The following is a 27,436-nucleotide window of genomic DNA, read 5'->3' as shown; positions in this document are numbered from 1 at the left end:
AGATTTGGATAGGGATCTCTCCCCCATCCCCGTCTCACATCTCTAGTGAGGGTGGATTTTCATGACAATGCATAATTACTGTTTATATTAGTTAAGAGAATAACCTTCCATCATGATTAAGACCTGATGAAACCGTCTGATCTGCAAATGCGCTCCAGTTCAATAGTCTCTTGGGGCAACTCCACCCCACCCCACCCAGCCACATGCATGTGTATGACAGAGTGGGGTGGTTCTGGCATGTGTTTGCTTGATCTCTCATTGTAAGCATGAATTAACTTGGCTGCGAAGTATTGCATTTGAGATGCTGTAGAGATGAGAGTAGATATTGAGATGCTGTAGATATGAGAGTTCTTCCCATAGTTTTCATCAGGGATGGCTCACTGGGGAAGCAAGACACCTCTGCGTTTGGAGCCAATGCTCCAAAGAGTGTTTAGCTAGATGGCCCAATGGGGGAGGAGTCTATAAAAGGCAGCTTCACATTTGCACACAGCCCAGCCCAGAGGATTCTACAACAGACACTCCTTTGAGATGGGCTCCATTCTCCATATGCTGCAGGTTTCCTTTGGATTTTGTAGCTGAGCAAAATTGTGCTCTCATTTCTGTTGTTTGGAATTGTACCAGGAAAAGGAAAGACAGGGCAGTCTCCGTGTAAATACTCTATATGTTATGCAAGATATTCGTTCTTCTGTAAGAGCCTTGATAGTGTCAGTCTAAAACATGTTGGGCCACAGGGAATTTAAACAGTGATTAAAAAGCAATCTTTCACAACCGAAGCCCATAAAGCTTCAAGAATCATGTTTTGTGGTATCAGGGCATTGGATGAGGTCTCTGTGACCAGCTGTATTCCTTCTCTACCCTCCACCCCCACCCCGCTCTTCAGTATTTGCAATCTATGGCAGACTAGAATCTCCACTTCCTTCTTAGGCATGCATTGATTTTTTTTTTTAATGTCATGTTTTTCAGAATTTTATTGTGGCCCAGTGATTGGGCAGTGGGGGCAATTGCGATATTCTGCATTAGGCAGTAACATTTGACATTTCATGCAGGAAAACCATTTTACAAGGCAGGGGAATCTACAAAAATAGTAATCTGAATTCCCAGGTTAGAGGCACATTATGGCTGCTTCTCAAATCAAATTTAGCTTGTACAGCCCACAAGCAAAACCTTTGTACAGGGCATGAGAAGACTGGTTCTCCCCCCAGGACTCCTTCCTGGCTCCAAAATTCCTTCTTTAAAAGTGCATCAACATTTTTTTACCCTGCCTTGTTTTCCAACCATGTATTTATTTATATAGCTAATTAGGGTCCCAATGGGGACCCAAAGTATCTTACAAAAGTACAAATAAACAACAGCTAAGACTGGTTCTGGATCCACTAGGTAGCCGGAGATAAAAACAGGGCCAATGCTGGCAGTGCAAAATCAGGTTAAAATATACTTTATTGCTCCATTAAATTTTTTTTTTAAATAGGAATTTTTTGTGAAATTTGAGTAATAAAGTATAATAATAATAATAATAATAACTTTTTATTTGTATCCCGCCCTCCCGGCAAGCAGGCTCAGGGCGGCTCACAACACATGAATACAGTATACAATAAAACCATGTGCAGTCAATTATAAATTCATATACAATTCAATATAAAATCATCCTTAAAAACATTAAAATTACATTAGAGTTAAGATTATGGTGCTATAATTAAGATCTTTCATAAATTCCAGTGATTAGAACATAAAACATAGGACGTATCCAACAGGACTTTCTGGCTCGGTTTATGTGAAGGCTGTTTTAAAGAGGTGGGTCTTACAGGCCCTGCGGAATTGATCTAAGCATCGCAGGGCCCGTACCTCCTCCAGGAGTTGGTTCCACAGTAGGGGGGCCGCTACAGAGAAGGCCCGATCCCGGGTGGACTTCAATCTGGCCTCCTTTGGCCCAGGGATATTCAGCTGGTTCTTACCAGCTGACCTCAGCGCTCTCTGGGGTTCATGCGGGGAGAGACGGTCCCTCAAGTAGGCAGGTCCTCGGCCATATAGGGCTTTAAAGTATATTTTTATCTGATTTTGCACCGTCAGGCTTGGCCTTGTTTTTTAATCTCCTGTGACTGGAAAGGCTCTTTATTTTCTTGTCACTCAAAGTTACACAGAAACAATCTGTGTTCAGTTTTGGGCACAATGGTTTAAGAAAGATATTGGAAAAGCTGGAACATCTCCAGAGGAGGACAAAGAAGGTGGTGAAGGGTCTGGAGACTGAGTCCTATGGAGAAAGATTGAAGGAGCTGGGTATGTTTAGCCTGGAGAGGAGGTGACTGAGAGGTGTTATGACAGCCATCTTCAAGAGGATGGAGCAAAGTTGTTTTCTGTTGCCCCAGATGTTGGACCAGAACCACTGGATTTAAATTAAATCAAAAGTTTTAGGCTGAATCTTAGGAAGAACCTCTTGGCAGAGTTTCTTAGTGGAACAGGCTTCCTTAGGAGGTGGCAGGCTCCCCTTCTTTAGAGATTTTTAAGCAGAGGCTAGATGGCCATCTGATAATAATGCTGATTCTGTTAATTAGGGGGATTATGAGAGGGACAGCCGGAAGGGATGAGTCTCTCTCGTGGCCCATTCTCACATTCCCAGGATAAAGGAAAGACAGGGCAGTTTCCATGTAAATACTCTATATAATAAATATTTTGAGATCAGGAAGGAATTTTCCTCCAGGCCAAATTAGCTGGGGATCCTCCAGGTTTTTTTGCCTTCCTCTGGGCATTGAGCAAGGGTCACTGGGGAGGAGGGGAAGGTAGTTGTGAATTTCCTGCTTGCACAGGCGGTTGGACTAGATGCGATTCCTTCCAGCTATGTTAATTTCCAGCTCAAAATGTTCCTTCTGGTTTATATTGATTAGAAGGGACTATATTAGAATTTATTTATCTGCCCAGCATTACTTTTAATAATCTCAGACTAGCCTTTACATCTATTCTGTTCCAGACCAATCCAGTAGCTTCGCTTGCTGGATGGACACTGCTCCCAGAAAGAGACAGCCTCACATTTTTGCATTTGCAGAGCTCCAGTTTGTTATGTTCTGTCTTGCCCCCTTTCTACAGAGCCTAGAATTGAATTTCTTGCAGTGATCTTGAAGGGCTTAAACCTTTCCTTAGAGGCAGAGAACGTGGAGTGCCTTTGTTTGCAGCCAAGAAAGTACTGGCTAAAGTTGTATCTGAACTGTGAGAAGTTTTAACACGATAACCACTTTTAAGATCGGCTTATTTTAATGTTGTTTACGATTTATATTTTATACCCTTTGTGATTGATTGTAACAGCCTTTGGCTATAAACAATAAACGCTATCACCACTCATGGTAACAAGAGTGCAAATCATGGACTCAGAGCCCTTCGGTCTAAGAGCCCAGATCTTACATTGCTTTGCTATATATTGCCTTCAAGGCAGCTTGCAAAATCAACCCCACCCCACCAATACTCAAAAAGTAATAATGTGCCAGCAAACAGATATTGCTTTAGTATCTACTCTGCAATCCTGAGGGTCTTCCAGCTTCTAAGAACAAATAAAAGCCACTTCCTGTAATGGCCCCGTCCTGGTGGAACCAGCTGCCGGAAGAGGTAAGGGCCCTGCGGGACCTTGTTCAATTCCGCAGGGCCTGTAAGACAGTCCTCTTCCGGCTGGCCTACAACTAACCAGCACTGAAACTGAGTGTAGCTGTAAGACCGCCGTATGTCTTGAATGTTTTAAGTATAACTATGTGATGTCTAGATTTTTAGTAGGTAAATTGTGAATGATTTAATTTTTATGCATAATTTTATATTTTTATGTTAGATTTTACATGTTGTAAGCCGCCCTGAGCCACTTGGTGGGAAGGGCGGGATATAAATTACAAATAAATAAATAAATAAACTTCCATTAATAAGACTGAGTCTGGGCTTGATGCGGGGGTGTCTGGCTACTTCCTTTCGTCCCCTCTGGTGGCCCCTTGGATGGCCATTGGAAGCTGCCCTCTTTGTCCTGGCAAAACTGCATTGCTTCCCCCCCTCCCCCTTCTGTGTTCCTTCATAATTTCTGCTGCGGTTAACCAACCCTCATTTTTTGGCCCCCAGAGCAAGCTGCACATGGAAGGTTTTCGCAGCCTGAAGGAAGGAGAAGCTGTTGAGTTCACTTTCAAGAAATCTTCCAAGGGTTTGGAGTCTATCCGAGTGACTGGTCCCGGGGGAGTGTTCTGTATTGGCAGCGAGCGGAGACCAAAGGGCAAGAACCTCCAGAAGCGCCGGTCTAAAGGAGATAGGTGAGACCTGAGCCAGGCACATGCTCCAGAGTTCAAAAAAGGCACATTGGTTAACAGGAAGAGGAAACTCGTGTTTTTCAGGTGGTAAACCACTTGTAAGACCAGAAGCCCCCAGTCTCAGAGAGCCTGTAAGGCATTTTTGGAATTTTGGGAACAGATAGTGGGTGCCAGAAGAAAATGGCTTCTATGGAGTTGGAGAGATCAATCACAAAATGGCTGTTTTGGGGACTAAATCCAATCACAAAACATTGGAAGCTTTCACAAAACCTTAAGACAGTTCCAAGCCAGGCTTCCCTGTATGATGAAGGCAGCTGTTTCTGAGGAAGTGTTCCCTGAACACACAAAGCGTGGCATCCAGGTTTCTTCTGACGCTATCTGTAGGCACAAAACCCTTGGGTGTTTTTTTCTTAGGTGTTTTTTTCCCCCTTTTAAGATGCTTTGTGGGAGAAGCAAGTGGGTACTAGAAACACATTGGGAATTACTGTACTAGACCACTGTGAGTAAGACTCCTGTTTTGTCAGGGAGATTTAGGACTAGTTCACATGTGCAAAAGAAAGATGTGGCAGAATGCTGAAATGCTAGGACACACTGCACCACCACCTTAGCCTGGACTGCTGGCTAAGGAAGAAGATTCTGAAGATGTTGACTGTAGTAGTGGATGCCACATTTCTTGCTTGGCTGATGGAATTCACACATAGGCAGAGAGAGAACTCTGGCAGTTCTTCAGTTAGGACCTGCAGGCTTCCAAAGAGGAAAGAGAGTCTCCCGGCTTCTTACGTTTAGACCATAGAGTACTGACTCAGTTTCAGTTTGGTTCCAACACCACAACATTTTCCACAGCTCCCTCCTATGGTCACTGGTCCTTCCTTTGCAGAAGAGAATTCCCTCTCCTTTTTATAAAATAAGCAGCAGATGCAAATTTCAAGGAAAAGAGCCCCAAACTCAAGAGGGAAAGGTCAGAGGTCAGAAACACCCTGGGGCTGAATAGCATGGACCAATACCCCCATTCTGTGAGCCATGTGTCTTCAGGGTGGAGCTGCATGGCTGGTTGGGAGGTTTTCCCTAGCAAAAAAAAATCCCTTTGTACAGCTAGATTGTGTTACTCAGAAGAGACTCTTACAACGGCTGTGTGTATTAGGGAAATGTGTGCCTTCAATAGAGTCAAACATTGGCCTAGTATTGTCTGTTTGGCTACCAGGGGCTGTCCATGTTCATTAGACAAATTTACTATCCAAAATCATTTCCTTGCATATGTTAGAGAACTCAGCTTGGGACTTGTGCACGTAAACGTGCACTCTGCTCTTGGACTGTGATCATTCCTCATGAGGAATGGTGTGCGAGAGTGAACAAGTTAAGGTTTTGCCTTTTTTTAGCAGCCTCTTTAACAAGCAGGCTCTCTCCTGTTTTAAATGGTTCACAATATGGTGGAAGAGTACGGTTGCCCTCTGGTGGTGTAGCTATGTACTTTCAGACCAGCATGGATGCTCCCTGGATTTATGTATTTCCACTTACTTATAAAAGCATTCGGTTGATTTTTACAAGCTTCGAGAAATGGGGGGGAAATTGCATTTATGCATACATGCATGGGCTGTGCTCAGATTTGCCTTATTAATAAATTTAACTGCATTAAGATAAAAAATCTCCCAAACAAGTATCCAAAGTGGCACTTGTGCACGCACAAATTAAACCCAGCCATGCAAGAAAATTAAGAACATTAAAAAAGGAATTGTCAACCAGTAGCAGAAACTCATGCTAAAAGAACTTAAACCAATAGTAGGTTAAAATGACTAAATCAGGCTGCTTTAGAAGCAGGAAAAAGCGAGCATCCATTAAGCTAAATTTAACTGTTATCATCAAAGATTTCAGGTTTTCACGGCTGGTAACATCATTAGGGTTTGTAGAGTCTTTCGGGATCAAGTGCCGTGTTCTACTGGAGAAAGTTTTCCTTCCAGATGTAAGCTGAGAAGGAAATAATAAGCTGAGAACGAAACGTCTGGAAGGAAAACTTTCTCCAGTAGAACACGGCACTTGATCCCGAAAGACTCTACAAACCCTAATTAACAGTTATCATTCAGACTTACGGTTGCCAGGTCCCTCCGAGTCCCCAGCTAGGGATTTTTTTTTGGGGGGGGGTGGTGTGGGAGGGAGCAGAGCAGTCCAAACATGATGACATCAAACCAAAGAGACGTCATCACATTGGGGATGAGGGTTCCGCATATTTGCACTCCGAGTTGTGATTGCGACTTGGGTTGCAGGTGTGCACCGCCCTCTGCTCTCCCCAAAGCATTTAAAGCAGGGGTCCCCAACCCCTGGGCTGTGGACTGGTCCGTGGCCTGTTAGCAACCAGACCATGAGTTGTGTAATTATTTCATTATATATTACAATGTAGTAATAATAAGATGGCATTGGATTTATATCCTGCCCTCCACGCCAAATCTTAAGAGTGGCTCACAATCTCCTTTATCTTCCTCCCCCACAACAGACACCCTGTGAGGTAGAAGAAGATGATGGATTTATATCCCGCCCTCCACTCTGAAGAGTCTCAGAGCGGCTCACAATCTCCTTTCCCTTCCTCCCCCACAACAGACACCTTGTGAGGTAGAAGAAGATGGTGGATTTATATCCCGCCCTCCACTCCGAAGAGTCTCAGAGCGGCTCACAATCTCCTTTCCCTTCCTCCCCCCCCCCAACAACAGACACCCTGTGAGGTAGATGGAGATACTGGATTTATATCCCGCCCTCCACTCCGAAGAGTCTCAGAGCGGCTCACAATCTCCTTTACCTTCCTCCCCCACAACAGACACCCTGTGAGATAGATGGAGATACTGGATTTATATCCCGCCCTCCACTCCGAAGAGTCTCAGAGCGGCTCACAATCTCCTTTACCTTCCTCCCCCACAACAGACACCCTGTGAGATAGATGGAGATACTGGATTTATATCCCGCCCTCCACTCTGAAGAGTCTCAGAGCGGCTCACAATCTCCTTTCCCTTCCTCCCCCACAACAGACACCCTGTGAGGTAGAAGAAGATATTGGATTTATATCCCGCCCTCCACTCTGAAGAGTCTCAGAGGGGCTCACAATCTCCTTTCCCTTCCTCCCCCACAACAGACACCCTGTGAGGTAGAAGAAGATATTGGATTTATATCCCGCCCTCCACTCTGAAGAGTCTCAGAGGGGCTCACAATCTCCTTTCCCTTCCTCCCCCACAACAGACACCCTGTGAGGTAGAAGAAGATATTGGATTTATATCCCGCCCTCCACTCTGAAGAGTCTCAGAGCGGCTCACAATCTCCTTTCCCTTCTTCCCCCACAACAGACATCCTGTGAGGTAGAAGAAGATATTGGATTTATATCCTGCCCTCCACGCCAAATCTTCAGAGTGGCTCACAATCTCCTTTATCTTCCTCCCCTGCAATAGAGACACCCTGTGAGGTGGGTTGGACTGAGAGAGCTCTCCCCAGAAGCTGCCCTTTTAAGGACAACTCCTGCAAAGCTATGGCTGACCCAAGGCCATCCCAGCAGCTGCAAGTGGAGGAGTGGGAAGTCAAACCCGGTTCCCGCAGATAAGAGTCTGCGCACTTAACCACCACACCAAAATAAAGTGCACAATTGTATCATCTCAAAACCACCACCCCCCCTCCATGGAAAAATTGTCTTCCACAAAACTGGTCCCTGGTGCCGAAAAGGTTGGAGACCACTGATTTAAAGGATACTTCTAAATGCTTTGAGGGGGAGGGGTGGAGGGTGCGCATGTATGCAGTCCAAGACTTGAAATTGCAGTTTGGATTCCAATTGTGCATGCACACCTCCTTTCTTTAGGGAGGGACGGTGGCTCAGTGGTAGAGCATCTGCTCGGGAAGCAGAAGGTCCCAGGTTCAATCCCTGGCATCTCCAAAAAAGGGTCCAGGCAAATAGGTGTGAAAAACCTCAGCTTGAGACTCTGGAGAGCCGCTGCCAGTCTGAGAAGACAAGACTGACTTTGATGGACCGAGGGTCTGATTCAGTATAAGGAAGCTTCATATGTAGGAGGGACGGTGGCTCAGTGGTAGAGCATCTGCTTGGGAAGCAGAGGGTCCCAGGTTCAATCCCTGGCATCTCCAAAAAAGGGTCCAGGCAAATAGGCGTGAAAAACCTCAGCTTGAGACCCTGGAGAGCTGCTGCCAGTCAGGGGAGGGATGGTGGCTCAGTGGTAGAGCATCTGCTTGGGAAGCAGAAGGTCCCAGGTTCAATCCCTGCCATCTCCAAAAAAGGGTCCAGGCAAGTAGGCATGAAAATCCTCAGCTTGAGACCCTGGAGAGCCACTGCCAGTCTGAGAAGACAATACTGACTTTGATGGACCGAGGGTCTGATTCAGTATAAGGCAGCTTCATATGTTCTCCCTGAAAGCATTTAAAAATACCTTTAAATGCTTTGGGGGAGATGGGGGATCATGCATGTTTACACTCCAAGCCTTGATTGCAGCTTGGAGTGCAAGAACATACGACCCCCCCCAATCTCGGCATCAAGGAAGAAGAGGGGGACACACCAGCAGTGGAATTTGGGGGCAGGGCTTTCCCCTGCTGGCCACCAGCAGGTTGAAGCCCCCAAAAGAGGGGGGGGGGTCCCTGCTGGGACCTGGGGGGTGGCAACCCTATTCAGACTATTTGAATACAAAGGGCAAAAACAGACACACTATGGAATCATCCAAAAATCTGGGCAAATAAAACTTTTAAAAATTAGGTGCAAACAAACCAGTGAGGGTGGGGGGGGGACATACATAAACTGATGTGCCAACTCAGAGACGTCTCTGGGTCTGACCATCCACTTGATTTGAAAGATGAGGGCTGATGCCAATTTTAATTGAAGAGCAGATTCATATGGGAGAAGGCAGTCCTTCAAATGTCCTGGTCCCAAGCTGTTTAGCTGGTTGGGGCAAGGAAAGTTCTTAGTGGGCTATGCCAGCTCCTTTTCAAAAGCTCTTCTGAACAATTAAGTCTCTGAGAAGAGGAACCTAGCAATTTTGGCAGGAAGTTCACACCAATGAGCATTAAATCCTCCAGAGAGAAGGTTTTAAGTGTGTAAGTTCATACAGGAGTCAAAAAGTATGCCAACTCAAAGAACTCCTGGAGGGCAAATATCCTGCAGTTACTCTTAGAATAGCTAAATTTGGTTAGTTGGCTCTCTTTTGCTGGAGAGCCAGTTTGGTGTAGTGGTTAAGTGTGCGGACTCTTATCTGGAAGAACCGGGTTTGATTCCCCACTCCTCCACTTGCACCTGCTGGCATGGCCTTGGGTCAGCCGTAGCTCTGGCAGAGGTTGTCCTTGAAAGGGGGGCAGCTGCTGTGAGAGCCCTCTCCAGCCCCACCCACCTCACAGGGTGTCTGTTGTGGGCGGGGGGAGGTAAAGGAGATTGTGAGCCACTCTGAGACTCTTTGGAGTGGAGGGCGGGATATATATCCAATATCTTCTTCTTCTTCGCCTTTAGGAAGAGAAAATTACTAGTAGCCTAAAATGCCGGAGTACGTATGTTTTAATGGCCATTGCTGTATATTTTTCAATTTTAAGAATATTATAATATTTTTTATCATGTTTTACAGATATCATTTGGATATGTATAGTTATCCCTTTTGTTTAAGATGCTGGCTTTTGCTGTTAACAAAATCTTATCTATCTTCAATTTATTTTGATTTTTTCCCCCTTAAAAGTTTTTGAAAATAAATAGTTATAGGATTCCTGCAGTCTTTAACTTTTTCCTCTTCTGTTGTTGCCCTTCTAGATGTTACAACTGTGGTGGTCTGGATCATCATGCCAAAGAATGCAAGCTCCCACCTCAGCCAAAGAAATGCCACTTCTGCCAAAGCATTACCCACATGGTTGCCAACTGCCCTGTCAAAATGCAGCAGTCACCCAGTTCTCAGGGAAAGCCTGCCTACTTCCGGGAGGACGAAGATATGCACAGCTCACCCTTTCTTCCCGAAACCAGGGAATGATGCTGGGAAATCAGTTGGAGCTACTGGATCACTGGGGCTTCAGGGCATCAAGTCAGCAAAGAAGGGGAAGCAATGAACAACTTCTGCCTCCAGGTTTTGTGGGGGCAGGTACTGGACAAGGGGGCAGCAGCTTTTGAATCTCTTAAGAATTTGGCACAGGGGAAAAGGCCAGAAAGTTCAGACAAAACTGTTATGTTGGTCCACAGCCCATTTTCTGCTTCAGAGGAGGACTGTGAATCTCCACCTAAAATGTCAACTGGCCAATTCAGCTTATGTTGGGTGCTGTTTGTTTCCTGGAATTCTCCTGTCTGCACAGCCCACAATACCAATTTTAAGCACAAGTGCTGTGAGTTTTGAGCCTTTCCTGGTATTGTGTCTAACCCTAACCCATTAGGTGAAAAATCTGCTGCTCCCATCCCTTACCTGCTTCCCTCACCTCTGCCTTTAATTTATTTTGCTCCCGTGGACAGCTGGACTTGCCGTGCGAGACACGGGAGGGCATCCCTACCTGCTCTGAAGCCAACGTGATATAAAACCTGCACTCAGATGTGCGCGAACGACGTATCTGTGGGTTCGTTTTTCTTTATCGTCCATGTTTGTTGGATTTTTTTAAAAAATATAAATATTCTGTTTTGTATTTTTGTATATTTTAATCTTTAAAGAGTTAAAGGAAGAAAAAAGAAAAGGACATTACTGCAATGTATTCTCAGGTATTCTCAAACATCTCAGGGATGGAAGGACCTCAGTAGCTTCTGGGGCTGGACAGAGTGGAATCATACAGTTTTAAATTTGGGGCATTGTAAAATTGTACAGCACAAAGGAAAACTCTGCGTTTTTTAAAACTGTAGCTCCGTCTTGACATCTGTTTGATGTTTTTTTGATGCTGCATTTTAAACAGAATCTTCTTCCCCCTCTAGTTGTGTTTGCATGGAGACTGAAGAGCTGAGGGAGGGCTGCATCCAGTAGGAATTGTGTCCTGCGTGGTCAGTTCAAATCCCCATCCATTTTAAAAGGGCTTATGTAGGATTGCTCCCTGCTGGATCGTGTGCTTGGACTATTCACTGGATAAACATTAAGTCTGATTGCAGAGGGAAATGCACAGCAAAGAGGCCTGAAGCTTGGAGATTCGTGTTCCACTGGAGTTTGTTCCTTGACAATATCTCCACCCTTTCCCCTTCTAAACGTCCATCCATTCTTAAGACTTTCAACGTCTCTCTTGCTGTCTCTTCATTGACTAGGCACATTTCCATCTCATTTCTTCCCATGCCATAATCCAGTTCTTCCACCCTTGTAAAATCTTGGAAGGGTTGCTATGGTTCTTCCCAAGGGTGATCCTTCTGTCAGGCAAGGTGGGTCAACAGATCTGAGCCACCGCTGGAGGGCGGCAGAGTGAGAAAGGAGGCCTCTTAAATGCTGGGTGCCCACTCTGTTCGGTAAGTTCTTTGGCACATTTCTCATCAAAGCTATCTGCTAAGGTATTTTTCAGCTATTTCCTTTCAATGAGGTTTGCACTGGAGAATTTGTAGATGTCTATATTTGCTAGGGTGTAGTCTGCGTTTCCACCTTCAGTGTTCAAAGTGTTTTAGACCGCCTTTCTGTATAATCTCCACTGTCTCTCATTCTGTGCCCATGTTACTGGGGAATTCCAGGTTTCTGGAGCATCTTCTTGTAGTGAAACCTCATTAAGAATGTCTCAAGAGAAGTGAACTGTTGTAGCCAAAGACTTGCCAATGAACGGCTCTTCGAAATCTCAAGCTGCTTCAGCTGTATCTCTTCCATTTGTTCCTTTTCATTCTTACCACTATGGTAAGTCAGGACTTGCGGTTTTCTTGTTCTTGCTCATGGAAGTTGTCCCCCCCCCTAAAAAGAACCTTCAGGTGGTAATGCAGAAATGTTGTCTTGACCTGCTGACACTTGGGTCCACCACTTCTACCAAGTGCATTGTGAAACTGAGGGGGAGGGAAGTTAGCTACCATTACAGCTGCCTTTAAGTGACCCATGGTACAAATGATATGATATGCTTGGTAGCTTCCCTTGTCCTCAGGATTCTAGGAGCTTGAAGGAGTTGAGAAAGGAATGGCATAGCATCTCCTTAAAAAACAAAACAAGAAGGAACCATTGGATGTCCCTAGCAGTGAGAGGTACTTCTGAGGTGTGGAGCTGTACATAGTCCCCAGCGCAAAGGGAAAGAGGAACCAGTGTTTCAAGAGTTCCCGTCAGCACTATGCAGGATGACTTTGCTCAGTGTAGGATAGGATAGTTGACATAAGGGCTTTTCGAATGCTACAGTGACACATGCCAGGAACTCACTAGCTAGGCCCTTTCAAGATGCATGGTCACCCCGTGTGAGCAATGGGCAATAGACATATTTACCATGTGTGTACAATCTTGGTGCATACAAACTGACCTGGAGTTTTCAGGGGGTCATGTTGAGCCATGTGGAGGCTACATGCGCATGGTAAATACGCTTGTTGTCCCCTTCACACAACATTGGGCCTGCGCTCATCAGGAGGATCGTAGATTGTGTATATCCTGATGTGAGTGGCTGGTTGGCTCCTGGGGTCGCAATGTTTGAAAAGGGTTGTGGTGGACAGGATCAGGGCTCAATTTGTAGTAGGAGCTCCTTTGCATATTAGGTCACCCCCCCTGATGTAGCCAATCCTCCCAAGAATTTACAGTAGGCCCTGCACTAAGAGCCCTGTAAGCTCTTGGAGGATTGGCTACATCAGGGGTGGCCTAATATGCAAAGAAGCTCCTGCTACAAAATGAGCCCTGGACCAGGATACAGGGAAAGCTGGTTTCCTTGAATTTGAGACAAGAACGGAGATTAGGGTAGAGTCAGATCTTGTGATTCGGAGCAACAAAGATAGTCCTAACTGTCGGTGTGTACCTGAGTAAAGGATTTTGAGAAGAAGCTTTAAAAGAGCGGGACTACTACATCTGTGATTTCTGATGCATTAGCCAACTGCCATATGGCCAAATGTCCCCCCAAAACATCAAGCCACTTCAAATGTCTAGTGATTTCCACTTCTATATGCACTGTTCTCCCCCCCCCCTTTTAAAAAAGGTTTTATAGCTCACATCAGAGTTCCATGTGCTCTTCCTTGCTGTGCTGACTATTAATGTTTTTGCTAAAGAAGGAGTGCAGGCTCAGGATCTGAAATTATTGGGAGTCACAAAGCCAAGCAATCAAATCTGAAATATTAAACTATACTGGATATTCTGATTTCTCTTGTTGGGGACACTGTTTCTCCCTCTCTGTTTTTTGCTTTAGAGGAGGAGAGAGTGGTGACAAGATATACCCAGGGCATTAGTTCTGAAATTGCAGTAGAATTCTTTGTGTATCTACCTCAGGATAACTTCTCTGTGTCAATGGGGCCAAATGCAATAGAATGCATTCACAAACATGGCTTTCTCTGGGTTGACTGTAGGTAGGTTGATTGTTCCCTAGGGTGTGAATCAAAAGGTGAAAATACTGCCCCTTCTAATTTTGTATCTTCTTTAAAGACTCGAAGTAGAATTTCCCCCCACACCCTGGTCCCTTTCTTAGGAGTATAGTATGTGTAAATATCCTAGCGTAAATCTTTCTGCTTTCTTTCCAGGTTCCTGTTGATGATTGTTTACAGAATTTAAGGGGGGGAAATAGCCAAAGTTAGCGATAGGCATTTGCAAGGGGGGGGGGGAGGCGGTTGTCCTCTGTCCCTCACCTCTTTGCAGCTTTGCCATGTGAAAACTGGTGATGTTCTCAAAAGCCCCCTTCCCATCTCTTCCTAGGACCAAGGGGATTGTTGGGCTTCTGAAATGACAGTACTAGATTGGCAAGTCAACACTGAGTGCGGGAGAGTTGTTTTCCCTAGCTCTCTTGCAATACGGGTGAGGTTGGCTTGATTGCAGCCTCTCTAAGCTTGGAACGTGTTAAATCAGTCATTCCAGGGATTGTAAATGGTGCCTAGAATTCCTGCCCACTTGGTCTTGCAAATAAAATCACTGCTCGGAACAGGCAGTGTTTAGCCAGCAACGGACACTATGCATTATGGGTAAACAGTGTGAATGGCAAGCAGGTTAACAGCCCGCTTGCACTCAGGGTCACTGTGGACTGCTAGGAAGCACTGAATGTATTGGGGGGGAGGGGGGGCAAGGACTTATTGAGTGACCGTGTGATTGTGTATTAGGAGACAAAACGAATGTAACTCCGTGTTTACTGCTAGCAACCAAAGCTTGATTTTGTGTCAAATTCTTGATTTTTTAAAAAATGAAATGTGTGGGGGGGTGAATAATAGGATGTCTGTATGGTGCTTTGTGTGTATGGGGGAATAAAAGGGATCTTGTCTGGGCTGCTGGACTCTTGTCCATGCAAGCAGCTTTCCTGCTGATTTATGTTGTGTGGTGAGTCCAAAATCACTGCATGTTTCTCTCTTACCCCCTCCTCCTGATTTTCATTCTTGTACCCATTATGGAAAATGATGGAACTTAATAAAGATTATAAATAATGACCTCCTCTGCCTCTCCTTCCTTTATCAAAGTTCCCTTGAAGCCAAGAGTGTATATGGAGCCACTAGATCAAGGGTTGGGCTGGAGGTGTGAGTTCTGCCTAGCTTTTCCGTGGGCGCAAGGAGGAAGCAGTAGTTTTTGTGGATTTCTTCTTTCCACAGAAGACCTCTGATCCCCCTCCAAAGCTATACCCAGGGATCTTGTCCCTCTGGGAGCTGATTTTCACGGGGCATTTTGGGCATCTGTAATGGGAGGGGAGAATTGACAAAAAATGGCCCCTTTGCCAGGCAGAATCCAAGCCATTGTCTTGAACTTTTGTTCAGCCATGAGTTGATTTGATAGTTTTAGAGATCAAGTTGTACAAACCATTAAGGTCAGTGGAGTCAAAGAGTAACACAAGGCCTGTGCAGCCATTAGGCAAGAGAAGGCAATCCGTCTCAGGTCATAGATTGCAGTTGCACCGTTTGAAGGGGGAGAGAGAAATTGAAGAAGAAGATATTGGATTTATACCCCGCCCTCCACTCCGAAGAGTCTCAAAGCGGCTCACAATCTCCTTTCCCTTCCTCCCCCACAACAGACACCCTGTGAGGTGGGTGGGGCTGGAGAGAGCTCTCACAGCAGCTGCCCTTTCAAGGACAACCTCTGCCAGAGCTATGGCTGACCCAAGGCCATGCCAGCAGGTGCAAGTGGAGGAGTGGGGAATCAAACCCGGTTCTCCCAGATAAGAGTCCGCACACTTAACCACTACACCAAACTGGCTCTCCAGTTTGTTTGGTTTGGTCTGTTTAGTTACCTAGTAGAATACCTATCTGTGTGAAGTATATTAAGAGAGTGTCCCAGGGCCCAAAATGAGTTTCTCTGACCTGACACAACAAATTTCTGTCAGAAACCCACAAGTCTTGAAAGCAAAATATGAGTGTTACAGCCCTGTGAAGATGATTAAATCCATGCAGAGCAGCCAGCCATAACTACAACGTAGGGTTTTGCCAACCTGGCAGATCCTCCATGTTTTGCAGCGACACCTGCCTTTTAAACGAATAATAATTTGGGAATAAACACCTCCTCCCCAAAATTTAGGAGCAACATTTGCACAAAAACCAAACTGTTAGGGGTGCCATTTTAGATTGCCATAGTAATGCATTATGCAGTGTGATGTCTGCCGGTGGTGGGCAGGTGCCCACCAGAATGAGACAAGGGGGAGGCATCTTACTAGGGTTGCCAAGTCCAATTCAAGAAATATCTGGGGACTTTGGGGGCGGAGCCAGGAGTCTTTGGGGGCGGAGCCAGGGGACATTGGGGGTGGAGCCAGGGACAAGGGTGTGACAAGCATAAATGAACTCCAAGGGAGTTCTGGCCATCACATTTAAAGGGACAGCACACCTTTTTAAATGCCTTTCTTCCACAGGAAATAATGAAGGATAGGGGCACCATCTTTTGGGGCTCATAGAATTGGACCCCCTGGTCCAATCGTTTTGAAACTTGGGGGGTATTTTGGGGAGAGGCACTAGATGCTATACTAACAATTTGATGCCTCTCCCTCAAAACATAGCTCCCCCAGAGCCCCCAATACCCACAGATCAATTCCCCATTATTCCCTATGGGAATTGTTCTCCATAGGGAATAATAGAGTGCCCAGTAGACATTTCCCTCCCCTCCATGCTTTCTAAAGCGGGCGGAGGGCCTCCAAACCAGGGAATCCCCTGCCCCCTCCCTCTCTCACACACAAATACTTACTGGGTCTTGTTCCTGCAGAACTTTTCTTGCTCTGAAAACGAAAGCAAAACAAAGGGAGGGGCCCTTCTCCGAAACCCTTTCTGTTTCCTGCTTCCTGCTCAGCCGTAAAGGCACATATTTTAAAAACGGAGCTGCAGGAGCTCTAAAACTACATGGTGATTCTGGGGGGCGGGGCTTCCTCCACCAGCCAGCTGGCTGGGGGCGGGGAGAAGCCTGTAAAAACGGGGGGATCCCCCGCTGGGACCTGGGGATTGGGAAGCCTACATCTTACAGAAGAAGGAAATGGGGGGGGGGGGGAAGCTAGAGGAGGAGGAGAAAACAATGTCTTCTCCCCATTGATTTATTGTGTGTGTCCCCAGTTGTTCTGTTCTATTTCTAAAACAAGATAGATATGATTGTGGCCAGGGATAGCTTACCCATTCCCTGTCACTGAGGGCTGGAGCCTTCAGAAAATCCACTCCGTGTTTTGGTATCCTCCATGAATTCCCGAATCTGGACTTCCAAGCCAGGGTTTCTTTAGAGCCGTCTCTAATCCTGGGCGAACCACTTTGAAGGACTCTAGCGGGGTTTTCCTGTTTGTGTCAGTTTTGTTCTGATTTTTACTTCAGACTCTGGTCTGTGTGAAAAGCACAGTGCCGCTTGGTAAATGCAGCATTTTGCATTGGTGATTAATTGTGAATTTTTATTGAACACTGGATGAACTTTGCAAAACCAGCCGAGAGCTATGAATAGCACACATGCTTGTGTTGAATCGGGTACTCTTTTCTAAAAAGGGATCTTGCCAGGGTTCTAATACAAATTATGACACAAATCACTGGTGCTATCCTTCTTTAAAGTTCCCTAGGGCTTCCCATTGAATTCTTAGACCCCACTGGGCTAAACAGAGACAGAGGCAGGAAATCTACCGTGCCTGGATAACAGTGTGACTTCAGTAGGTTCTTCCATATTTATTTGTACTCTGCTCTTATCTCCTAAGAGCGATTCAAAGCGGCTTAAAATGTTGATCTTCCCCTTTTCATTTTATCCTCATAATAAACCCCCTTTGTGGTAAATTAGGCTGAGAGAGAGAGAGAAAGACTGTTCCAAGATCACCCAGGAAGCTCCCATGACAGGGAGCACATTTGAACTGGGGTCTCGGATCCTAGTCTGACAATCTAACCACTGTGTCACACTGACTTTTTGCACTGCCCTGCTAGTTTCTGCTGGTGATTTTATTAATACCTTTTGGTAATTTTGTTTTCTGTGATTTTATTATCACTTCTCCAGTTCTAAACTGCCTGAAGAGCTGAATGCTACAAGCAGAACCTTACCAAAGAGCCAAACAGCTGCCTACCAATTCAACAGCCAACAATAAAATAAGAAGGACCAACTGGCAGAAGCCACAAATGTATGAACACTTTTGTGGTATAGTGGTTAGAGTGTCAGACTAGGTTCTGGGAGACCCAGATTTGAATCCCCACTCCACCTTTCAGCCTAACCTACCTCATAAGGTTGTGAGGATACTAAGAGGAAAAGAGAATAATTAGGGTTTGTAGAATCTTTCGGGCTCAAGTGCCGTGTTCTACTGGAGAAAGTTTTCCTTCCAGACGTTTCGTTCTCAGCTGCGGAGAACGTCCTCAGTGGCGTTGCAGCCGGAGCAGGCGCTCTGACCTTCTTGGCTGCTGTGCCACTGAGGATGTTCTCCGCAGCTGAGAACGAAACGTCTGGAAGGAAAAACTTTCTCCAGTAGAACACGGCACTTGAGCCCAAAAGATTCTACAAACCCTAATGATGATGCCAGCCGTGAAAACCTGAAATCTTTGATAAAGAGAATAATGTAAGCAGCTTTGGGTTCCCATTGGAGAGAAAAGTAGGATATAAATGAAGTAACTAAAGTACATAAAGACACGAGCAGAGCCATCCTGTGTTATGTCTGTACAGCGGTGGCTGGCCATAGCACAGCTGTGACTGTTAGTCGCCTCCCTCATGGGAAAGTTACGTGGCAGCCAAACGCGAAGAAAAAGCGCCCCGTCAGTGTTGCTGGGCACTGCTTGGTGTCTGTGGTATTTCCACCGCAGCGTTCTGTCCCAGCGTTGTTGTTTTTTCAAATTTATATCCCGCCCTCCCTGATGGGCTCAGGGTGGCTAACAACAGTTAAAACAACATAAAACAGGAATGTCAAACATGTGGCTGGAGGGCCGAATCAGGCCCCCGAAGGACTCCTATCAGGCCCCTAAGCAACTGGCTGTCATCTGCTTCCTTCTTCCTCTCTGTTGCTTCCTTCTGCATCACAGCTTGCTTTGCAAGGCTTGCTCAATTAAACAGGAGCTATAGAGCAAAACCTCTATTTTCTCCATTGGCTGAGGTTTCTCCCTTGGGGAAGAGAGGGGGGGAGGCCAAGCTTGTTTTTCCAGCCTCTTTCGATCACACAGCAGATCTACTGAGCCAAGCCCCTCTTCCTTCTATTGGCTGAGGCTCCTGGTCCCCTGGGGAAGGAAGGAAAGAGTCAGAGCTTCCTTTGCCCAGTTCCCTGGATCCCATGGGAGAAATGCAAAGAAAACACCTTTAAAACCAACAAGTGCTGATGTTTTAAGCATGTTTAAGTTTAAAAATATATATATATTTAATTGTGTTAGTCTGTGTCCTTTAAAAAGTTTATACCTCTGCTTAAATAGATACACACATGGCCTGGTCCATCAAGGGTCTCATTTATGTCAGATCCAGCCCTCATAACAAATGAGTTCGACGCCCCTGACATAAAATATTAAAACAAAATATACAATAAAACAATTCATACATTGTACAATAATTAAAATTAGAAGTGGAATTCTAGCAGGAGCTCCTTTGCATATTAGGCCACATACCCCGATGTAGATAATCCTCCTTGAGCTTACAAAAAAGAGCCTTGTAAGCTCTTGGAGGATTGGCTGCATCAGGGGTGTGTGGCCTAATATGCAAAGGAGCTCCTGCTAGAATTCCACCCCTGATTAAAACCAAGATGCACAGTGATGTTTATTTATTTGTTCGATTTATATCCCGCCCTACCCCACCAAGGCGGGCTCAGGGCGGCTTACAATACAAAATGCTAACAATGAATCAGTTTAAAATACATTAATGATTATACAATAAAATACATAAAAATACATAAAACTCACATCGATATACTATGCTACCTCTTCCTTAAATTAATTCTTCAAGTATTCCAGTGTTCAATATTCTGATGTTCATAAGTTTAAATATTCAGGTATCCCGATATCAATCAATTGTATGCCAACCGGAAGAGGGCTGTTTTACAAGCCCTGCGGAACTGTTCAAGGTTCCGCAGGGCCCTCACCTCCTCCTCCTAATTATTTTGATGCTTCTGGTTCATTTATATTAATTCAGTGAGGATTGTCGGTGCTGCGGAATAATAGCCCCTCCCTTCAACCCTTAAAAGCAATTTTAAACAATTCGGTCTTACAGGCCCTGTGGAACTGTGGCAGGTCCCGCAGGGCCCTGGTTTTTTTCAGGGGGGGCATTCCACAGAGTGGGAGCTATTACTGAGAACGTTCTGGCGGTGGACAGTCGAACTTCTTTTGGTCCTGGGATCTTAAGGAGCTTTTGGGACCCCGAACATAGTGCTCTCTGGGTCACACATGGCGAGAGGCAGTCCCGAAGTTAGGTCCCAGGCCATATCGTTATTACCTGAAGGGGGTGGCATGAAAGACAGGCAGGACCAATGGGAGTCAAGAGTTAGCGGGGGGGTGGGGCTGAGCCAAGTGTCTGTCACTTGGTAGGGGATGGAGAGGGGCAGGCCACAGAAATCGCACTCCTCTGCAGCACCCCCCTCTTTTAAAAACCATCTCCTGTCAGAAGCCCCAGCCACCTGTCAGTGAAGAGGGGGGCATCACTGCCTCACAGGCACCCTACGGTGGTACTCTGCGCACAGGGCCCCTGGGGGCCATGGCATAATAGAATGTGGACACCTACACTGTGTCACCCACATCCATTGCTATGGCAATTCCCTGATCCCATGGATGTGTACAGCAACAGCATTTTCATTGTCCTGCAGGGCATCAGGGGGTCCCTAAACCCGTTCACTGATGGGGAGGCAATGCAGAGGGCATACTCAACATCTCTGGAAGGCAGTAGCCCTCGTCCTGGCAGGCAGAGGGGACGGCAGGGTTGGCAGTGGCAGGTGCCCTGGGGCAGGTGTTCCTAAGCCAGGTTGTTGTGGCTGCTGGGAGGGAGAGGATTCTGACCCCTTGCTGGGTCCCTTTTGCACAGGGCCCATGTCCAACACAGCCCATACTGCCCACCCTTTCATCCAGGTGGGTGGCAATTGAGCGGGAGCAGCTGGAGAGCTTTCATGAGTGGCAGGAAGCCTTTTCCAGGGGGCAGCAATGGATGGAGGGACTGACAGCATCAGTCACAGCAGCAGCTGCTGGGGCTTCTTGCCATAGCAGAACTGCGGCAGGCCCCGCATCTTGCAGAAGATCCCCTGAGGTTCCTGGCCACTGGTGTCAGCGAAGGGGCATTGAAGTTTCAACAATGAACAGCCTTGATTTTGTTTAAAACAAAGTTTCCATTTATTGATTACAGCAATGCTATTCACTGCGCAGGTTCATTGATACTAATAACGAGAGGGGTGCAAGCATGAGCATTTATGGATACACATCAAAGCATAGGGGTTTTAAATCACTTCCCATAATAAAACTGGGGCTCCTCTGTGGAGAATAGCCAGTGCGCCTATCTGTTATCTCCCACCTACATACTCTGTCTCTCCACCCCTGCTATGGCCTTGTTTGTCTCTGCCAGGCGCCTGGGAACCGGCTAGATGTTTTGCACTTCAAAAGACCTTTGGCACCTCCGTTCCCTCCTCCCGGCCATCCTTCACATTCCTCTACAACACTGGGGTTAGTACAGCAAAAAGTTATAGGGTTAGTTAGCAGTAAATAAACATTTCAGGCAATAAAGTAAACTTCAATGTATACAAGCTGACAACTGGCTCCTTCCAGGGGGTTATGGTGGATGTCCTGGTCCTGGGCTAGCCGCTGTCTGCACAGCTTTCTGAATGCTGTGCTGGTGCGCCTTTAGGAGCATGTGCACTTCCCCACCAAGGAGGGGGGGACCTGGCACTCACCAGTAGAGATGGGCATGAACTAACACATGAATTGAACAAATTTTGGCTTGTTCATGAAGCCGTGTTGGTGAGCTGAAGAGCTGCCACAAACTTTCACAAATTTGTTTTTGTATAAACAAATCTTATTATTCTGCAAGGTATTGTAACAATAATATTCATCTATTAATAGAAACTTCATAGGAATACATCACATTTTCCACCTCCCTCCCCCCCCCTTTTCGTGACCTCCACCTGTGCATTTTAAAAATTGCAAAAACAAACTAAAAGGTAATTTTCAAATTAAGAATCTTCATATATTAAAAAAACCACTCTAATATACCTATAGCAGAATAACTGTTCCTTTTAACTATAATCCTTATCAAACTAAGTTGGAAAAAAAGCTTATTTAATTAATTAACTGTAGTCTATTTGTTATCCCTCTAGCATTCAACTATTATCAAAGATCACCAAATGTCCTTTAACTTTCCATTGTTTTTCAACGTATTTTTGAAATTTACCCTACTCACTTTTAAATTTCTCTAAATCAAATTCTTTTAAGATTCTTGTAAGCTTGTCCATTTCACTCCAGTGCATAACTTTAATAATCCAGTTCCACGTTTCTGGTATTTTATCTTGCTTCCACCTCTGCGCATATAATGTCCTTGCAGCTGAAAGCATGTACCCAATTGTCGTTCTATCTTGTTTCGGAAATTTTTCCATTTGTAATCCCAACAAAAAGATTTCTGGTGCCTTCTTAATGTTATAACCCAAAATATTTGAAATCTCTTGCTGAATCATTTGCCAAAATTGTTTTGCCATTTCACTTTTCAATGGTACAGTCTTATAGAATGGAGCACGCCCTTTCAGATGAGCCCAAAATCGCTGTTCCCAGAAGCCCCAGAGTCAAGATATTAATATCTCCTTCAAAATGGTGTCCGTGGCTTTTCTGCCCCCCCTTTTTTTTTAAAACTTTTTCTTCTAGAATGCTCCAAACTTAGTTCCAATCATATAATCCAATAAATCCAATCTTCTAATTGAGATATTTGCCGGCTCTGCTAAATTTTAATGTCCCGTTGTATTTTTAAAATTTTTTAAACTTTTGACCTTCTTTCAATGATTATAGTCCTAGAGAAGGCTAGGAGTCCAAGAATTTTCCCTTCTCTTAATGGCCACTTCCTTCCTTTTTTGCCATGAAGCCTCGTTTTCTATGGTTAAGAAGTCTTGCAATACTTCTATGACGCTACTTCCTGTGACGTCCTGTTGATCTGTAGTTCTGTTTCGTTTCTGAACGGGTTGTCTGACTGCAAGTATGCAAAACAACATTTGTTTTTCTTCTATTTTAGCCTTGTTCTTTAAGTCTCTTAGTCCCAAATTTACCCCCTCCTTCTTCTTTACTTTAGCTTAATATAGATATATCCAGACCTTTGCTTTTTCTCCAAAGAAGCCTTATTTTAGTCCCAGAGTGATAGATAAAAATCTTTACCTTTAAAAATTATGATCCTTTCAAGCACGGTTCTCTTCCCAAACAGATATTAATTAGTCCCAAAGAAGTTTTGGCTCATGATGAATTTAAGTCGAATGAACGACTCCAGATGTCCTCTGTTAGACGTTCTTATGCAATTCTTCTCCGGGGACTCTTCAAAGCCAAAAAGGAACCCCACTGGGATTCCTCGTCAGCCAAAGTAAATCCCCTCAGAATTTCCTGAGCATGTCTTGGCCATCTCCTTGCCTAGAAGATGTAGGCAGCAGGTGTTTAGGTCACCTTCTCTGCCCAGAACAGAGGCACTGGTCTGCTTCTCTGTGAGAAGCACGTCAATCCTCCATGAAGCCAAACCGGAAGCCCAAACTTCCACAAATTTTGATGCAGTTAATGGTGATTCATGAAGAGCAGAAAGCAGGGGTTTAAATGGCTCCAAGCCGTTTCACCCTAGCTTTCTGCTGGCCATGTTTTTTTTGTGACCAGGAGAAATCTGAGGGTGAAATGGCTCAGAGCCATCTGAATCCCTACTTCCCGCTGGCTGGGAAAGGCTGTGAACAGCAGAAAGCATGGGGTGAAATGCCTCCTAGGCTTTCCACTCTCAGATTTCTTATGGCCTTGGCTTTTCCCAGCCAACAGAAAACAGGGTATGAAATACCATTTAAACTCCAAGGCATTTAAACCCCTGCTTTCTGCCACTTTTCTCTTTCTTTTCTCAGAAAACAGGGTTTTAAACTTTAAATTGCTCTCAAACTTCTACAAACCAGTTTGCTTCACAGACGAGCCGGTTTGGTGTAATGGTTAAGTGTGCGGACTCTTATCTGGGAGAACCGGGTTTGATTCCCCACTCCTCCACTTGCACCTGCTAGCATGGCCTTGGGTCAGCCATAGCTCTGGCAGAGGTTGTCCTTGAAAGGGCAGCTGCTGTGAGAGCCCTCTCCAGCCCCACCCACCTCAGAGGGTGTCTGTTGTGGGGGAGGAAGGGAAAGGAGATTGTGAGCCGCTCTGAGACTCTTCGGAGTGGAGGGCAGGATATAAATCCAATATCTTCTTGGATGATCAGCAGTTTAAGGATATTCTGTTTCCATGAGGGAAAAGGTTGGGCATCATGTGGAATCACAGAACACATAGCTTAGTGGGGCTTGCTGCGTGCTGCTGGGTTTTGTGCAGGGAGGGTGTTACCAACTGGTGAGGTAAGCAGCCTAGTGCTCAGGTGTCATTATCGCCCCATCCCACAGCAGCTGCCTTAGACAGTTGCCTGGTGTGTGGGATCCATGTGCGTCTCGGAGCCTGTTGCTCACCCCCTCTGCTGCCAGGTTCAGGAGAGGGAAACACTGTGTTCAGTCCACTCAATGCCAGTGTTGAAGGCCCAGGAGAGGTATGAGGGTTGGGCAATGGGAACCTTGCTTACCTGTTCATACCTGGCTGCCCTTGTGTACCTTTGCTGGCTGAAATTGGGGAAGGATCAGCCACAGATTGTGGACTTTTCTCTCCCTGTGGTGTATTCCCCCCCCCCCCAAGTGTTTGCCTGGTGGTGCTAGATGCCCTGTCTGTTTTTTGCCCGCCATCGAGGAACATGTGTACTCCCTCTAAGTCTTCCTGGCAGGGAGCCGTCAGACAGCATTCTGAGCCACACACCTGACCTCTTGATTTGTGGGCTGACCTTCTGGAACATTTGTAGGAAAGTGGGGCTGTGATTGTGTGCTGAGGAGGGGGGGCATGGCCAGCATGGGGGAGGGTGCTGATTGGGTGTGCATTTATTCAGTATCCTGAGCTGCTACGGTTCTTGTGGGCATGGCTGCAGATGCGCATGGGGGAGTGAATTTGGAGTTTCCCCAGCTGCCAGTGGGTAATACCAGCATTTTTGCCAGTGCAACTTTGTGCCTGTTCTGGGGGGCTTACCCACATTGATAATGCTCTGGATGCTGCCTAAGTGGTACCACACACCCTGGAACACCCATATCTACCCCAGTGGTAGGGTATTAAGGTTGCCAGCCTCCAGGCGGGGCCTGGAGATCTCCCACTTTTACAACTGATCTCCAGCTGGCAGAGATTAGTTCCCCTGAAGAAAATGGCTGCTTTGAAGGGTGAATTCTATGGCATTGTACCATGTTGAGGCCTCTGCCCTCCCCAGACCCCACCCTCTCCTGGCTCCACCTCCAAAGTCTCCAGATATTGTCCAACCCAGATCTGGCAACCCTTGTGGGGTTTGTGCCATCGCCCCACCAGTGTACAGCTATGGCGCACCTACACCAGTGGAAACTGAGCGCTGCAGCTCCACTTTGGGGGTGGAGCCAGGAGACATTAGGGGTGGAGCCAAGATCAAGGCTGTGACAAGCATCATTGAACTCCAAAGGGAGTTCCGGCCATCACATTTAAAGGGACCGCACACCTTTTCAATGCCTTCCTTCCATAGGAAATCATGAAGGATAGGGGCACCTTTCTTTTGGGGCTCATAGAATTGGACCCCCTCGTCCAATCTTTTTGAAACTTGGGGGGTATTTTGGGGAGAGGCACTAGATGTGATACTGAAATTTTGGTGCCTCTACCCCAAAACACAGCCCCCCCCCAGAGCCCCATATACCCGCGGATCAATTCTCCATGATTTCCTATGGGAATAAATCTCCATAGGGAATAATAGAATTCTCAGCAGACATTTCCCTCCCCTCCCCTCCCCTCCCCTCCCCCCGCTTTCTGACGACCCTGAAGCGGGGGGAGGATCTCCAAACCCGGGGATCCCCTGCCCCCACCTGAGGATTGGCAACCCTACCCTGGGTGCATGTAAACAGCCCTTACACCAGTGTAACTTCAAATTACACCAGTGTAGGGGACTAGGGGTCAGACAGATCCTTGTTCTGACTTCATCTGCCCCTTAGGATTGCTCTGTAGAACAACCTCTCAGCCAAAATAGTTCAAAATAAGAAATAAAATATGTTAGATGATAAATGTTAGGCTGGGGCCAATAACTTTCCCCTTTTGCACACTTTTGTTCAATGGGGGTATGTGGCTTCTAGTGGCAGCCTGTAACATATTTACTCTTGCAAAATGCAATCCCTGTTTCTAGGAAATAAGCAATAAAGCATGAAATCTACGGGTGCTCTTACAAACAAATGAAATTACAAGATCCTGGGTCCTAGTCAGCAACTTTTGATAAAATTTAGCACTGGGTGTATTTGGAGTTAGGCAAGGGTTAAAAGAGCTCTGTCTCAATTATTGGTCACAACAAAAAGCTGCTTGTCCCCATTTTTCCCCTTGATCAGGAAAAAGCAGCTGCGTAATAAAGGGGGGAAACAAACCTGAGAGTTATCACCCAGGGTTAAGGTTGGCAAGCCCTGTCTGGTAGTTGTGCTCTGTTGATTTCAATCCCACACCTCTCCCTGCTGTTTAAACAAATCCCAAACACTTCCCCTTCTGGGGCTCAGGTTGCCAGGTCTGTTTTAATCTGCTCAGGTGCCCAGCAGCATTTGCTGGAGCATGCCGGTTACCTCATCTCAGTTTCCTGTTCCTACAGTCACCTGGACAAAGTCCTTTGCAGCTACGATGCCCACCTGTCTCACTAGGCCCTGGGTGCGCACTTGTGGAGCCAAGCCTCCGGCCTATCAGCCAGCCTCTCTCTAGCTAGTTCTCCAACAGGTCACTCTGCTGCTGGCACCTTTCCTAAAGTGTCAAGTGAGATCTGTCAGGCGGGAGCCGCACCCTCCACACCCGGATCCTCCCAGCCAGGTGTGGGACCTCTGAGGCTGAGGAAAGCGCAGGTAAAACTAAAGTGCTTCTGGCTATGGAAAGGAAGGAATGAGGTTTGCTTGCCGGATGGATGGATGAAGACCAACGGTTTCAGCTCACCCTCCCCTCGTGGCTCTTTTCCTTGCTGTTTGAAATGGCCCTCAGGACTGAAGGTCAGGTACACTGTTCACAAAAAGAGGGACTCAGGAGGAGATTTTCTCGCCTTTTCTCTAAGAGCGAAGGAAGCCTGAGCCGGCAAGACAACGGAGAGGATGGGCCATGCATGATGGGCCTAAGAGACCCCCAGGATGGATGTGGCAAGAGAAAGAAGAAGACCCAAGAGCAAAAAGCCTGTAGAAGGTGAGTCCAGTGGGATCGCCTAGGGAGGCTGGCAATTGGCGCCCCATGCTTGCATCCCACTAGGTGGCTTTTTATCTCTTTAAAAATGTGTGCAGTGCTGTACTTGTGTGTGTTGAAGAGTATCCACACATTCTTATGTAGGTTGCACATGTGTAGAGTTGGGATGTATTTATGTGTGAAATTAGAATTTAGGTAGTGCATCATCAGGGCCAGACCCTGGAAGTCTGCCCCCCCCCCCCCTGCCCAGCAGGCCATGTCCACTTTACCTAGGGTTGCCAAGTCCAATTCAAGAAATATCTGGGGACTTTGGGGGTGGAGCCAGGAGACATTG

The 27,436-nt window shown here is 46.1% G+C and overlaps 1 protein-coding gene across 1 annotated transcript in view; it reads left to right on the top strand.

Moving 5' to 3' along the window:
• LIN28A (lin-28 homolog A) overlaps window positions 1-14,733 on the top strand; it is a 77,975-nt gene extending 63,242 nt beyond the window's left edge. The window contains exons 3-5 of the mRNA XM_060257876.1: window positions 4,084-4,268; window positions 10,027-12,204; window positions 12,425-14,733. Coding sequence (XP_060113859.1) covers window positions 4,084-4,268; window positions 10,027-10,240 — 399 coding nt within the window. The 3' untranslated portion in view covers window positions 10,241-12,204; window positions 12,425-14,733. The remainder of the gene's footprint in view (window positions 1-4,083; window positions 4,269-10,026; window positions 12,205-12,424) is intronic.
• The last annotated feature ends 12,703 nt before the right edge of the window (window positions 14,734-27,436 follow it).

This window comes from Heteronotia binoei, chromosome 17 (genome assembly GCF_032191835.1).
Source record: "Heteronotia binoei isolate CCM8104 ecotype False Entrance Well chromosome 17, APGP_CSIRO_Hbin_v1, whole genome shotgun sequence".
Taxonomy (NCBI): domain Eukaryota; kingdom Metazoa; phylum Chordata; class Lepidosauria; order Squamata; family Gekkonidae; genus Heteronotia; species Heteronotia binoei.
The sequence above is the reverse complement of the archived record's forward strand: the minus strand, read 5'-3'. Positions and strand labels throughout refer to the sequence as shown.